Below are 16,753 nucleotides of genomic sequence, written 5' to 3'. Positions count from 1 at the left end.
AACCACAGGATGGTGAAGCCACACCGGAGTCAGCAGCTGCCTTCTGGAAAACAACTCCTGTATTCTTGCTGTCAACTTCAAAACATGCACATGCTGTTAATATAATCGTCCTTCAAGAAAAAAATCTGCCCAGAAGTATCTTGTTATGACGCTGTGACAGCAGCACTGTAATTCGTCCACCACAACTTAAGTTTCAGAGCCTGGCACATCTGTTAGGTTGAGACTTCTACAGCTTCTTGCTTTAACCAGCTGTATGTCATGCTCATGACATTCAAGTTACAATACATTTGTCGATAGTTAATAGTATGCGACCTCCTGCTTCAGGTGTTAAAATTACTCTTTGCTTGACCTGCTGTCCCAACAGACGTCTGCACTCGGTTTGTCAATCACTTTTTCTGCTGACATCACTGAGGTAAGCCCTGCTCCCACAGTGAAGTAAATCACGGGAACTGCAACCAGCACAATACAAAATACAAGTCTAAGATTCATGCCTTTGCTATTTTCCCTTTTATTACAACTTCCCAGTGGGCTAGCAGCAGTTCAAAAAACCTAGCTACTTTTGAAGTCTACTGCATTTAGTAAAGAAAACAGACTCATCAGCAATTGTTAACAGAAATTCTGCCAGATACGGGCTTAACAATAAACAAGGATGTGTTACATGGTCAATTTACTGCAAACCGAACAAAATTATTTATAGACTACAGCCCATGCTTTTGCATTATGACTTCTCAACAGAATGCTTCAAAGATTTAGGGCCTCAGCTCTCAGGCTGGATGCCACTGGCATTGGGATGGGGGAGAAAGGGGAGCCTGTACCCAGTGAGATGTCCAGTGACAACCCAAATGACATGATGCACGCATTGTGCCAGCCAGTGACAAACCACAGCATTGGGGGTTACAGCCTTCTGAACTCCCGATAAAGCCACATATGACTCAGAAATATTTTTCAAATACAGCTTGGTACTGTAAAATAAATTGCAGGTAAGAAGGTCATGACATGGTACATTAGGATCCCCTAGGTGGAGATCCAACAAGCCAAGCAGTCCCTGCTAACACACCAGCTGTCAGTCATGTAGAAGGCATCTACATCAACGAAATCGCATGCTGAAATGTGTCTTGTTTGCTCTCCTTTTCGTTCAAATCTTGGTTCGTCTATCAGCGTTGCACTGGTGTTAAAAAAAAAAAAATTAATTACCTGAAAATTCAATTATATGCATTCTTAATTTGATTCACACTAAGCTTATTAGTTTAGGTTCATTAGATAAAGAATCAGAACTGAAATTAGTAATGGAAAAATATATTTATTTGAAATCACACCATTCAATTTGTGCAAGCACCTGAGTTTCTAAGTCAGAAAAGTGACTGTCATATACATATATAAGGAACTTCATAGTACACCTCATCCTAATAAAAATGAAATCATTCAACAAAATTAAAAATTCTAATTAACACACAAGTGATCCTAATTTGATCACTTTTGTAATAAAAAACAGAAAAGTGGGCAAATCAATGATGTAATTATCTACTACTTTTAAAAAGTGATTTTCAAAAAACTGAAAATAATGATGAGTCCTTTGAGGTTCTTGAGGAAAGAACCCAAACGAAAAAAAAAGAAAATTAGGAATTGCTAACGAACATTCAATCAGTTAACCCTTAAAATGAAATCAGGACAAAACCCAAACGTAGTTAAAATGCCATACTAGTGTAGTGGGAAAGTGAAAATAATTGTAACAGCCCGAACAGTGCATTCTGTTGATAAGAAAGGAGAAGATAACAATGCTTTTTTAATTAAATCTAGGAATTAAAGAAAATGTAAGTGATGTTGAGAAATTTTTGCTAACAGTATGAAACAGGGAATTGAATGTAGGTATAAGGCGAATTCTAACGATATTACTAAAGAGAAATGTAAGAATTGTTAACAGTGCTTTAAAAAATGTGTTCAAAAAATAGCTTTGTGTTCTGGGAAAATAGGTAAATATTATCTTACAGGACAAAGACTAAACACTTTCCACAAACAGTGTACTTTACTTTAAGAAAAATTTAAACGGCAGTAGTAAAGCTAGGCAATTTGTATCAGTACGCCAGGATAACTTGCATACAGGTTTTTAAAAGAGCTTTTTGGAACCTTTTTTCGATCTCTAATTACGATTCTCAATAAATCTTGGGAGTTCAAAGAACAGGAAGAAAGCTAATATAATGACTATGTTAAAAGACGGTAAAAGGGATGACCCAGGTTAATTACATGCCTGTCATCTTGATTGTAATCCTCGGCAAAATATCTGAGTGGCTCATAGGACTAAATTAATAAACATTTGACTATAATTACTACTCAGAAAAGACATTGCCAGCAAATAGACCTTGTAATGCTATTTTGGTATCTCGTCTTTATGCAAATACTTACTTGATAAAAGTAACAGTGATGTTATATCCTTAAGCTTTGGTTTGGCATCTGTCCTGGTGCAGCAAAATATTTTAAGTAGAAAAACTATAAAGATAAAAAAAATCAGAATGTCACAAAGAAAGTGGACTGTGAGTAATTGGCAGGCCTCAAAACACAGAAGAGGAACGATCAGCACACACTTGCGTGAGTGATTCAGATCTTCCAGGGATCAGTTTTGTCCGTCTGCTATTCTTTCTTATCAGTGATTCTGAAGAAGCTATTCTGAATTATCACCAAGTCACAACAGCACATGATGCAAGAATTGGAGGTGTGGGAAACAATGGAGCTAAAGTCACTAACAAAGTGACTTGGAACGTTTGGTAAACAGGGCACACCTAAAAAAACCCTCTAAAAAATAGTTCTATATACTTATTTTATATATATCTTAGGTACATGAAATGAACTATTTCCGTTTTTTTGCCCCTCTTCACAGAATCACAGACTGGTTGGGGTTGGAAGGGACCTCTGGAGATCATCTAGTGCAACCCCCTGCCAAAGCAGGTTCCCCTAGAGCACGTTGCACAGGGTTGTGTCTGGGCAGGTTTTGAATATCTCCAGAGAAGGAGACTTCACAACCTCCCTGGGCAGCCTGTTCCAGTGCTCTGGCACCCTCAAAGTACAGAAGTTTTTCCTCATATTCAGATGGAACTTCCCATGTTTCAGTTTGTGCCCATTGCCCCTTGTCCTGTTGCTGGGCACCACTGAGAAGGGTCTGGCCCCATCCTCTTGACACCTGCCCCTAAGGTATTTGTAAGTGTTGATAAGATCCCCTCTCAGTCTTCTCTTCTCCAGGCTAAACAGACCCAGCTCCCTCAGCCTCTCCTCATAAGAGAGATGCTCCAGTCCTCTGATCATCTTTGTACCCCTCTGCTGGACTCTCTCCAGTAGTTCCTTATCTTTCTCGAACTGGGGGGCCCAGAACTGCACACAGTTACTCCAGGTGTGGCCTCACTAGGTCAGTGTAGAGGCGGAGGAGAACCTCCCTCGACCTGCTGGCCACACTCTTCCTAATGCACGTCAGGATGCCATCGGCCTTCCTGGCCATGAGGGCACATTGTTGGCTCATGGTGAGCTTCTTGTCCACCATGACTCCCTGGTCCTTCTCTGCAGAGCAGCTTTCCAGCAGGTCTGACCCCAGCTGTACTGGTGCCTGGGGTTATTCCTCCCTAGGTGCAGGACCCTACACATGCCTTTGTTGAGCTTCATGAGGTTCCTCTCCACCTACCCAGGTCTCGCTGAATGGCAGCACAGCCTTCTGGTGTATTGGCCACTCCTACCAGTTTTGTGTCATTAGCGAACTCGCTGAGGGTACACTCTCTCTCCCTTCGTCCAAGTCATTGATGAATAAGTTAAACAGGACAAAATATACACATATTTTTGTATATGTTTATATCTATGTCTATATATCTCAGTATAGCCAAATGCAATATCCTAATTGCGGACTAAAAAGTATAGGCCATCCTTTTATCATAAGCACCTTTACTCTGCAATAAAATATGCTACCCTGAAACATATATGGGATTTAGCCTTCATAAGAAGTTTTTTGAGTTTTTGGTGTGCCGTGTTCATAAAGGGCTAAAGGTTTCAAAAGACTTTAACAGCAGAGCCAAAGGACTCCATCTCCTCAGTTTGAAGTCAGGACTGTTGAGAGCTCACCTGAGCTTAGCCAATGAGTATATACATATATATACACACACACACATACGTATACATATGTGTGTGTGTGTGTATATATATATATATATATACACGGAGATATACTCCGGCGGGGGCTGCACTAGCAATCGGGCACGGCCTTGTGGCTAAAAAAGAAACCCGTCAGACTTAATGTTGTAAATAAGGCACTTTTTTAAGAAAAAAAATGCCATTAATTTAAGCGAGCGCAGTACCCCGCCCCTGGGCTGTGGCACGGCGGGCCCTGTCCGGCCCCGCTGCCGGAGCGCTCGGTCAACCGTTCTCCACAGCCCCGGGTAACGGTCACTAACGGCCACCGAGGGCCACGGCCCCCCGCGCCCCCAGGCGCCCCGCCCCTGCCCCGCGGGGGCCGCTCCCGCCCGCGGCCCTTTCCGGTGCCCCCCCCGCCCGGCGCTGCCACATCCTCCGCTGACATCAGCCCGCACCGCCATATTGGAGGAGAAGCCGCCTCCGCCAGCTCGGCCGCCGCAGGGGGGCACGCCGGCCCCCGCCGCCTCCTCCTCCTCCCCCGCCGCGGCCGAGCTCCAGCCCCGCTGCCCATGACTCCCCCCGGCCGACCGCTGCTCCGGTGCGGATAGGGCGGAGGCGGGAGCGGTTCCCGTCCCTTCTCCTCCCCGCTGCCCCGTCCCGAGCTGTCGCCGAGCCCCTCTCCCCGCGGCGGGCCTCTGCTCTCCCGCCGCCTCCAGCCATGACTTCCCTGACCCAGCGCAGCTCCGGCCTGGTGCAGCGTCGGACCGAGGCCTCCCGCAGCGCCGCCGCCGACAAGGAGCGGGGAGCCGGGGGCGGCCCGGAGGATGAAGACCGCCGGGACGAGTCCGGCGACGACGAGAAAGGCGACTCCAAGGAAACGCGGCTCACCCTCATGGAGGAGGTGCTGCTCCTGGGCCTCAAGGACCGTGAGGTGCGGCCGGGGCCGTGGCGGCGGGGCTGGGGCGGGCCGAGGTGAGGGGCGCTGGGCAGAGGGTGGCTGAGGAGGCCTGGTAGTGCTGGGGGGGGCTGGGAAACGGGGTGCCCGAGGGGACACCGGTTATTCGGGGGCTTATGGAGGGCGTTGATGGGAAAGGGGAGCCTAAGTGGTGCTAGGGTGGGGGTGAGATGGGGGCAAGGGCGCTGCTGGGTGAGTGTTGCTGCGGGTTTGGGGCAGAGCCGTTGCTGGGGACGGGGACTGTGATGTTGCCGGGGGTGGGGGCGCATGCTGGAACAGACTCGGTGTTTTGGAGGAGATGGGGAAGGTGCTTGGATGTTGGGGAGAGGGAGCCTGGCAGAGGGTTTGGTTTGCCCTTTGGATGTGGGATTCGCAGAGGGGCTTCTGTATTTGTAGCGACTTAAGGAGGGCAGCACAGGGGTTGGGGCAAGGACGGGACCTGGAGATGAGGGCCAGGGCCTCTAGTCGGTGTTGGTGGTTGGCTTGCAGGCCTGGGTAGATCTGTGATATTTATACTCCTTCTACAACTTACCCATGGCTCTAATGTGGAAGACTTGTCTACTACTACGTATTTTGTCAACCACAACTCTATGGTACTTATGGGGTTCTCAGGTGCTTTAGGGTGCTTAGCACCCCTTTCTACAGACTTTCCAGACTAATGTATGTGAAAAATGTCAAAATAAGGAAATGGCATTATTGTATAATTCTGTGTTTTTACTGAATTTATACCTTAATTGTTTGTCATAATACTGTGGATAAGTCATTGAGGAAGGTGTACTTTTACCAGTGTGTCGGATTTTTGTTTCATTTGAAAGAAGTAATCAATATAAAAAGGATGCTCACTGCAGAATGTCAGCCCTATCCGGGAAGCAGTTTAGTTTGATGTGGTATATGGTGAAGCGTAATACACCTTTATTTTAGATATTCGTTAGAATATGAATTTAATTAAGCAACCAGTTTTGGGTTTTGGTTTTTTTTTTAGTGGTAAGTAAATTAGCAAAGCCAATTCATTGTTTTGAGTGGAAGTCTCTTAAAACTGTGTGTGTTCATGAGGACAGAATAATGGGGGAGAGAAGCTGATAATTACATGTTCTTTGACAGTGCGTTGCATCTAAAATAACTTTGCTGATTGATAATGAATAGGTTAAAGAATAGTTTTCCTGGTTAACATTCGTTTTCTAATGTGTGTGGATATATCTGTATATATACCTGCTACAATAACATATTTTATTTCTGTCTCAGATTGTGTATTTTAGGCCATATTCTTGTAATCCCATTTCTTCAGGTGGACCTCGCCGTGGCATCTTCATAAAGTCACTAGATACAGTCATGTGTGCTTCCACCCGTTGAAGACGTGTATGTGCATTTGTCTTTCTACACACCTGAATAGTGGTGGGAAAGTAAGTTAGGTGTGAAAAGACAGATATCTGGTAGGACTGCCTAGGAGGTCTTGCCTTGGAGAAGGTGGCATAAACTGGGTGATCTTTCTGCTCTTTTTTTCCCAGGATTGTGTGCCAAATCTGCTGAATTTGTGCACCTTAGGCAAAGATTTCAAGGTAGAGAGTGCTCTGTCTGCCTAGAAAGAATATATGGTCCAAGTCTTTCTAGTATATCAAAAGTTAATAGTTAACAGTGGGCATAAAAATACAGTTTTGCACTGGTTCATATCAAAATTATAAATCATCTAAGTTTGCTAAGTGCAGCAGTGGCACACACTGCAGATAATCTAATATTCCTTTGTATAGAAAAAGGAACTGAGTGATTACAGTGGCATGGATATCAGTAACTCCCTTGGGATTTTGCAGTTGAAACATCAGACAAAAAGAACGATAATGCCATCGCTAGGGTAGGGGGCTTATGTGCAGAAACTAGCATACACCGTTTCTGAGCTTTGTTAGACATGAATCACTAGGGTTTGTGTTTTGGTTTTGAGTCTGCTTGTGTGTCTGTGTACAAGCCACACTATGTAAACCACTTTGTCACATTTTTTTCCTTTCAAAACTGGAAATAAAGCTATAGACTAATTTTCAAAGATGGTTTTCTTTTTGTTCTCTATTGTTCTACTGATAAGTGAGCAAAACTTACTTTATGCGTCTGGAAGTGCTTTTTATAAAGGTTTTTACTTCTAATAGAATGATTTCCCCTGACATTTGTGTGATACTTTCTCATGACAGCAAGCAGAGAAAAGCAGTATAGTGTCTGTGAAGTGTAACAGTGAAAATACACAAAGTGTGAGGGAAGGGCAAAGGCAGGTGTGTGAGCTATAAGCTTGATTGAAAGCCAGTAAATTTTAATCTGAGAATGTCCTACCTGTTTATTCCAACAGGATAAAATAATTTAATGTTGAGTTTAAAAGAAATAAAAAATATAAAAAAGGAGTCTGAATTGGCAAAAGAACATATTTCCCTAAAAATAGCTCATCTCTCTGAAGTCACTCATAACTGCATTGATAACTTAGCTTTCAGTTTTTTTGGGTCTTTTTTTTCTGATGTTCAATACTAGTGAATATGGCTTAACGCCATGTAAATTGTATACAAAATGCCTCGCATGTAAGGGGCTACCACTTATAATTTGTAAGTGTAGGTGGCAGAGCCTTTACTCTTAGGAGAGAGTTTTTCAGGAAGATCCAGGCAGCGATGGATTGATGAGTTCAGTGTTTCTAGGAGACTGTTAGATATTGATGTGAATCCTGCCTTCAGGGTAGTGCGATGATTGTACCCACCACAGCAAAACTTTTGAGTTGTTGCCTGGTTGTTGCTGCAGTATGGGTTCACTGACGGGAATGTCTGGCTGCCCTGAAACAAACACAGCCTGCCTCAGTCCCATTCTTAATGCTTGAACACAATTAACTGCATTTGCACATGCTTCCTGGACCGTGGCCTTTTTTTTTTTTACCCTCGTTTTACCTAATTATGTGGCACTTGATATATGTGTGCCACATTCCCTTATTACTGGTTACTCTTTTCCACCAATGGTTTCTCTTCCATTTGTGTCTTCTGTGTATACATAACTATTTCTGTATTCCAAGGTCAAGATAGGCTATAAAGGATATGTGCTGAAATACGTGCACACTTGCATAACATGACAGATGCACTGTCCTTGGAGGAGCAGGTAGTATACTGGAATAAAATACATTACTAGAATTCTTCAGGGAGCATCACAAGAACACCTACACTTATTTGGAAACCCTTCAGAAACGTGTCTGGGAAAGGGAGTCGTGTTCATCCATTTAGAGTAGAGCAGTAGCCTGTTGCTATAGGAATAAAAAATACTCACTCAAATAAAATATTTTGCAGTATTAGGTTAAAAACAGGACTGCGGTAGGATAGGTCAGAGCCACAGCAAAAGGGAGGTTGTTCTGTAGAAGTGCTGAAGCATCTGAGGTCATCACTCCCAAAAGAACGGAGTGATAAATATGAGAAGTTAGCTTATTAAAAATGACAGCTAAGAGATGAGTACGGCCAGTTTGTTCATTACAGCTCTTCCAGACATCTCGTAACTCAGTCCCATCAAAAACTGAGAGGTTGCTATGTGGCTGTGCTCTGTAACTGTTACTCCATTTATGTTCATTTAAGTTTTTTGTACATGTAGGGATTTTTTTTTTTTTTTTTTTTTTTTTCCTTTTCCTTTTTGGAGTTCTCTCTCCGTACATTGTGGGAATCTATTCAAACACTGCAAAGCACACAGCTGCTCCTATGCTCTGTGCCACAACTGAACAAATTGAAACAGCTAGAGGCATGGCGTCTACTAAGATAAAGTATTTATTTGATCTGTAACTAATTCCTTATTTGCTGAAAGAGAACTCATGTAAAGTATGCTGAAATAATCATCATGTACTGCAGTCTACTGCAATAGTAAATATTTCTGTTTTTATTTACCCCTTCTTTGGTGAAGACTAAAATGTCATTTGTGAGAGTAAAGTAACGTTCAATCACTTCTTTAGGTACAGAAATTATCTTAGATCTTTGCTACTCGTGTTTGGCCTTCAGAAACTTCATTTATTGCTGAAGATGTAGTGCAGCATAGCTTTTTGTCCAAATAGTTCACATGAAGGTCTCTAGTTTATGATATTTTTCACTGTATTGAAATGAGTTATTAGGGAGCTAGTTTACCTGCCACAGATGTGCTGTTTTGTGTCTTCGTATCTTTTTAGTCTTTTTTTTTTCCCCTCTCATTAAAAAAGTTTCAGCAGCAGCCTGAATGTCAACTCAAAAGCTCCTAAGTTTTGCTGGAAAATTTCTGAGGCAAATGAGTGAAACATGAAGAGGCGTCTACTGGGAATTCGCATTTCAGTTGAAGAATGATGTATGAATGTGTTGAAACCTTGACAAAGACATGCTTTTTCTCAAATGTTCAGGGCCTAATAACAACAAAGTGTGTAATGTCTGTCATAAAAAATTCTTTCTTTCATAGTTGCCTGCCTTTTTCGTCTTTTTTTTTTTAATTCCATGTCCATATATAAATTACAGACTAGGAGAAGATAGGAGATGTGGGCTACAAGATGCAGGAAAGTGCCTCTTTACTGTTCGGTTGAGTAAATCCTGCTTTTAGGCTCTTCTGAGGACATACTGATTTGGAAGCAGCATTTTGGATACAAGTTGACTTTGTGTGAAAATGGTGTTTGTATTTCATGGCTCTGCATGCAGCTAGTGTGGTTATCCCTGCTCTTATAGCATGGCTAATCAGTAATCTATATTATTTATTCATGGACAACTTTGAGTGTAGTGTAGTCTGTTCTTTCATGTCAAGCCGTCTAGTGTAGGACAAAGACAAAAACATTGTCAAAGCCTTTCTAATGATGCTTCTCAGTTTTTCGAAGTGCTCTTAAAAAACGAAGCTGTAACTCTTCTTCCTCTTCCTATAGCAAGCTGTTTTTATTTAAAAATTTGCATGAAGTATATATAAGAAAGTATTTCTGTTAATTGCTGGAAGGGAAGTAATCATGGAACTGAAAACTAACATTTTGTATTACTGAAAAAGTGGTATTATTTCATGTGTTCTTTGATTCTAAAGTACTGCAGCATTTGTCTCAATTAGTTAAGCTACATGTAGGGGGCCTTTGCAAGGCTAAATTGACCAGGCTAAGTGTTGCAGACAGTATGGTCAAAAACGACTTTCTTACTCACAGGGCAAATAATTACTACAGCACATACTCACTTCTGTGTTGCATTACGGGAGGAAGGGGAAGCTAGCCTCAGTAAATGCATAGCTCGATTTTCTCTGCATAGGCAAAATTCTCAATCTGTTTTCTCATAACTTTTAGTAAAGAAAAGAAAATAATAGCTTATCATGTGCCATTTTTAACTGTGTTTTTCCAAGTAATTTATTTACTTTTAGAAATATTCATAAAATGTTACTGCAGAATGATTTCACGTACACTTTTCAAACTTAAAAATGGCAAGGTTACGCGTAAAATAGCGCACAACTGTTCTCTTCCTCTAAGTGCACTGTATGTAAGCCTGGATGAGTAGGAGCACACGGGTGTGTGGTACTATGACTAAGCTGTTGATCTGAGTGCAAACCAGTATTATCCATGCCAAGTCTTTCCCACCTCCCCCAGTGTATCTTACATTAAACTACTGCATTTCAACCCTCCCCCCCACCTCGTTTGTGAGGGACCATTAAGATAATAAAGTAGCATGCCTTGTAAGCTAGATCTTTGTAATTGGAGAGGTGTTGCACTTGTAGCTCTCTCGCTGTTTGTGGATGTTACAGGATTCATTCATCACACCAGGACATTAGTCTGTTGGGCTTTTTGTGTATCTTTCTGCCACTGATATTCTTTTAAGTACTTGTAAGCTGCTTATTGCTATATGCTTTCTAGTCATCTGCCTTTATGGTCTTACTAGATAGCATCATGTGGCTGTATTATTTACAGAGTCCTGAACTGCCGGGCTAGGTGTCATTTGTACATGGGCTGTATGGTAAGGTTTCTGTTAGCCATTCTTGTACAGCACAGCACGTGGCACTTCCGTTTTTGACTTCAATAGACACTTGATTTTTCACTTCCACATTCAACAGTCTCTACCACGAGAGAAGCATTCCATATGTATTATGTTGCCATTTCAGTTTGTCTTGTGCATTGCACAGTGGGGAAGGCAGGTATAGCATTTATTGGCTAGGTTGAGGTAAATGCCAGATGGATGTTCCATCTATACTAATCACTTAGGAAGCGCTAGTTACAACTGCTTTGCTTGTGCTGGATATGTAAATGGGACAGATGCTTTAGCAGCATCTGCAGTGTGTGGCTGAGACTTTCAGTTTACAGTTAGTACATGTTAAATATTAAATGGAAGAACTTGTTCCTTTTAATGTGAGAACAGTGAAATGAGTGGAATGTTTTAATCTTGTAATGAAAATGTTGACATGGCATTATTATGAGATAGTCTGTTTCTTGAAAATTGTTTGTATCTGAGTAAATGAAACAAGTGACAGGCCTGTTCCAAAAAGAACAAATGGAAAGGAAACTAGGGGAAGCTTAGACAAAGAAAAGAGGAATCCCTATCCGTTATGCATACTTTTTTTTTTTTTGTTAAACACACAAAACATGACTCTGGAAATCCATCCACATTAATGACCTGCTGCAAATCCCTCAAAATGAAACATTCTACAGCTCCCCAATTTGAAATAGTGCTTTACTTAGTGTTTTAAATTGTGACCACTGTAGAAGAAAAGGTAGAAGAGAGGGATAGCTGTTATATTTGGGGGCAGATGCAGAATATTTATAAGCCTGGAGGAGGGAATTGTAGTTTTAATGTGGCCTAGTTAGTCAAAGTTAGTGAAACTTCAACCTACTATTTGGTCAGCCAATATTAGACCTGCTTTGTCTGCGTTAGAGGAACCTAGCAGCTTTAGGTTTTTCTTACTGTTTTTAAGAGAAGTGTCCTGGACCTGGTTGGGATAGAGTTGATTTTCTTCATAGCAGCCAGTATGGTGCTTTGTTTTTGATTTTTGACCAAAGCAGTGATGATAACACAAAACAGTGTTGATAACATATCTGTTGCTAAACATGTTTGCACAGTGACAAGGCCACCTCTGTTTCTCACCCTGCCCACCCCTCAGTGAGTAGGTTGGGGTGCTCAAGAGTCTGGGAGGGGGGACAGCCAGGACAGCTGGCCCCAGCTGACCAGAGGGGTATCCCATGGTGTATAATGTCATGGTCAGTAATAAAAAGGGATGGGGGCAGGGGTGGGTAGGTGGTCATTGCTTGAGGACGGGCTGGGCATCGGTCCACTTGTGGGAGGTGGTGAGTGAGTGTTTTGTATCACTTAGTTTTGTTCTGTTTTTTTCACTTTTGTTCTTCTTATTCTTTCCCCCCATCCTGCTGGGGGAGGGATTGGGGGAGCGGTTATGTGGGACTTACCAGCCAGGGTCAACCCACCACTAGGAGACACTAAATGTATGCAAGGTTTGTGTTGTAAGATTGTGGGTTTTATATCTAGATGGGATGCGAGCTATTTTCTGGTCCTGCTGTATTTGCTTACTCCTGTGGGAAGACTTGTTTTTTTGAGTGAAGTATCTGATGGGGAGGATTTAAGCACTAGTTCTAATGAAACATTTCTTTCAAATAAATGTCAGATTTTATGCTCAGTGACAATAGCTGATAGTGTAGAAATCAATTTGCAGGTTATGGAGCAAATTAATTATATCTTTATTTTTCACCAAGTGTGGAGAATAGAGGTTGGACTCTGATGGAAGGTGGCTTTGCAAGAGCCATGCAAATATTTGAAGTCGTTATCTGCACGTGTATACACTTAATCAGGCTGAAAGTTAGGCTGCTAAGTTTGCCTTTTCATTCCTAAAAGAACAGTCAGACTCCTAAGTGTTGATTTGTTCAGGGGTCTCGTCAGGGTTCAGCAGTCTCCATGTGTTAGTTGCCTCCTCTTCAGCAAAGTTAATTTTTCATTATCTTAATTTTAGTGATGTGTCTATGTAACATATGCCTGTGTATGTGCTTGGAAAGCTGGGCAATAGCATTTGGCGTTAGTGCTTCCAGGAGTCAACAGCAGTTGCTCTTTGTTATTTATTCTTAAATGCAGTGGCAGGTTAATCAAATACACGACAAGTTTCTTGTCAACGATGCTGTGCTTTACAGAATGTGTATGCTTACTTTCCTAAAGTATTTCTAGTGTTTGACTGTCGGAACACTTCAGAGATTTTTCCTCAATAACTTATCTTCTGTTTATAACCAAACTACAATTTATGTTACAGTAAAATATCTAATGATTTCAGTTGCATGAAAAGAGGAATGAAGAGGGACCACAGATAGACATCAAAGTCCCCACATTGTAGCATTCCAATAATAAACACTTCTGCACTCTGGCTTGCTTTTCTTTTGTAAACAGGTATTAATTTTCAAAAGTTCCATGGGTCAGGTTGTATCATTAAATGTTCCTGCAACCTTCTGGGTTGAGAAGGTCATGGCTTACTTGAAAGGTAAGATTGCAGCAAAGAGCTAGCTAGTTATAGGCTGGCATAGACCCTTAATCTAGTGTGAAGAGGATGAAGAGGAATCCATTTTATTTTAATTGCAAATCACTTGAAGTTTGAATATTTTCCCTTTGACACATGAGCAAATCCAGAGTATTCCTCTAGCATGTGTTCTACTTGAATATTTCAAATATTCACAAGTTCTGGGCATGTTATTTTTATCTTTTTATTATTATTTTTTGAGGGATGACTGGTAAAAGGGATGAATGTCTCCTAAAATTATTTTGTCTTCAGAAATGGGTTTTTATTTTTTCCCATTATGTAGATAGATAGAACTGTGTTTCTTTTACTGGATCTGAAATTTCTTTGTACCCATTGAAGACCTACCTGAAAAATGAATCTCTCAGTTTTGGTTATTAAATGTATTCTATGTCTATAATATATACAAAGTAGCCTTCTCTGAATGCATTCCTGTCAGGTGAAGCTCGGTCATGTCTTTAACAAAATATGTCTTAAAACAGATTGGTCTGTAGAAGCAATGAAAATCAAAATCTGGCAGACAGTACATGTGGAAACAATTCTATTAGAAGAATGGAAGGCTCGTCTTTCTATAATTTTCTAGATAATCATAAATTTTATTGAAACTTATCTCTGTCAAAACAAAAAATCAATTTTGCATTTCAGGGTTGTTTGTTGTCTTATAACCTAAAGACGAGAAAAAAATTTTGAGCATGTTCTCAGCTTACCATTTTTCTTGTACTGCAGAATTGTGGAGGCTTTTCTTCTCTCTTGTCTTATAGGTCCATAGTAGAGGGAAGAGATTTAAACTATTACTGAGGAGTTGTTTAAGCAAGGCCCTAACCCTCAACACTATATTTTCAGCTGAGTGTGAGTAGGTTGGGGTAAGACCACGCAGTTCCTTGCCAAAGGAGATTGATTTGGGTCTTGCCAGAGAATGCTGCCACAGAAGCTGAATTTGGTTTTGTGTTTTAATCTGTCTGGCATTGTGCAGTACTGTAGTGTCATGTAGTGTAAGACTTTCTTAGAGGTAACAAATCGATAGCTATTAGACTTAATAAATTGATATATGTGTATTGAATGCATGTTAGAAAGTAACAGAGGATCTCTAGTTAAAGTTATAGCACATGCGTAATTTGACCATGTCAGCTTTTCTTGTTTGAGACTTACTCCCTGTCAGTTGAAGCTTCTGTGCTGTGGTTACACTCATCTTCAGGTAGATTAAATTACAATAACCTGCACTGGAAAGAAAAGAACAGATCTTTTTGATCTCCTGAACGTGAAAATGGGTCAATTCGTCTAATAAGATACCTGTGGTGAGAGCAGCCTAATTTTACCTTGAAGGCTCAAATAATTTTGGACATTCAAGCCTGTCTTCGATGAATGTTGCAATGAAGCTTTTCCTTTTCCTCCTCTTCTGTCATTGTTTTCTATTTGCATTTTCCCCCAGCTTCTTGTAAGTATGTTTAGCTATGCTGGTAAAAAGACTTATAATTGGTTCTCACTGGAGTTTAAGGTGCTTTGTTGCATTTACAGTCTTGTCTAAGGTTACTGAAGCTGAATCAGAGCTTTATAGAAATCTGTATAAGGACCTAGTTGAGGAGGAACAAATGCTGACTTGGCTGCACAAGAGAATCTCAGGATTTCACATTATAAGAATAAACTAGTTCTCCTAGTATTGACCAGCTTTTCTATTTGTCATTGAGAACTTGGAAAAGTTTGTGGATTTTTTTTTTGTGTGTGTTAATTTTTACAAGACCTGTTCACTTATTTCTATGTTGAGAAGCTTCTTGCAGCAGTGTGCTGGAAGAAGAAACTTAGATATTTTTTTAAAGTGTACCTTATTTTTAATACAAGAATTTCCTGCTCTGAAAAAGGATGTGGTTGAAGTTTGTAGATTTGACTGAAAAAGTCAGGTATCAGATTTGTTGGACAAATACTTTATAAAATATACTTAATATTAAATGAAGCATATGTATCGTCAGTCTTGCTGACTTACACCCCCTTCTAGAGATTCAGAAATTTTATCAGTTGTTTCTTATAGAATGATGATGTTCCTAAATAAAATACTAACTTTTAAGAGTTTTTCATATCTGAAGAATCCGTAAACTTATTACAGTAACTCAGTTGCTGACTTTGATCTGCCTGAGATTTCTGCTTGTAGTTACATGATCACAAAGAAGATATTTACGTACCTGCAATAATAGCAGGCATTTTTTCTGTCTTTCTAAATAGCAGTTTTACTTTCAGCTAAAAGGATAGGAACCACAGAATCATATACAGGTGTCAGAAGCTGACGTTCACTCGTTCTTCTTTGTCCTCTCCTACCGCTATCTGCTGCTATCTGCAGTTGCTTGTATGACTTTATGTGAATATCCAAGAGGATGTAGTGTTTCTGTTGTAGAAGAATACTGATGATAGGTGCATTTGGAATTCATAAAATGAAGATTTTGGGTCAACAGAAAGGATTGAAATTCTATGCTAAAACATAATTTATAATAAACCAGGTACTTTTGTTGTCCTTTCTATGTACGTGCTGTTTGTATTTTGCCTCTTTGGATTTGAAACAGCTTTAAAGAGATGTGTTGTAGAAGTTCTTCAGGTGATTCCAACTGCTTTTCAAAAATTCGAAGTAGTATTAGCAATTGTAGAGAGACTATGTAAAAGAAACAGTATGTTAAGATGGTTCTCATCTTTTTTGGGAATATGATAGCCCTATGCTTCTCAGTCTGCTAGTACTCTTCATTAAAATCAAAATACTTAAAAACAGTGTTTCTCATCAACAATCAGCTATGAAGCAGACTAAAGTTGTAAAGTTGCTTGCAACAGATTCTTATGTTGGAGATAGGATGCAAGAGGAAGAAAACAGCCGTCTTTGACATGAAAAGTGTGGCAGATCAAAATTCCTGTTAACTTTTTAACCTCCTGCAGTGCACATGGACAGTGTATGCTGTTATTCCTTTCCCCTCTGCACTCCCCAGCTGTCTTTCTGTAGATCCCAAAATTACTACTTCAGAGAGGAACTCCTTGACTGAAAAAGTGAGAAGTTCTGTCGCAATTGTGATTAAGTCCATTATGAAATACAACTCGCCACAGCCCGTATTTTGAGATAAATTGTCTCTGCCTGTCTTTTGCAGTAGGTTTCAAATGGGTGACAGATGATGATTTTGGATTATTATGTTCTGTCTGTGCTTTGTGTTGGCTAATAATAGGCTAGTAGGCACCTCTGAAAGAACTTGCTGTTGC

At 40.7% G+C, this 16,753-nt stretch overlaps 1 protein-coding gene across 1 annotated transcript in view; it reads left to right on the top strand.

Moving 5' to 3' along the window:
- Window positions 1–4,554: 4,554 nt before the first annotated feature.
- The window catches only part of GOLPH3 (golgi phosphoprotein 3), a 32,157-nt gene continuing 19,958 nt past the window's right edge, over window positions 4,555–16,753 (top strand). The window contains exon 1 of the mRNA XM_068423833.1: window positions 4,555–5,035. Within this exon, the coding sequence (XP_068279934.1) occupies window positions 4,823–5,035 (213 nt within the window). The 5' untranslated portion in view covers window positions 4,555–4,822. The remainder of the gene's footprint in view (window positions 5,036–16,753) is intronic.

The sequence above is a fragment of the Nyctibius grandis genome, chromosome Z, assembly GCF_013368605.1.
Source record: "Nyctibius grandis isolate bNycGra1 chromosome Z, bNycGra1.pri, whole genome shotgun sequence".
NCBI lineage: Eukaryota > Metazoa > Chordata > Aves > Nyctibiiformes > Nyctibiidae > Nyctibius > Nyctibius grandis.
This window is presented reverse-complemented; position numbering and strand designations above follow the sequence as displayed.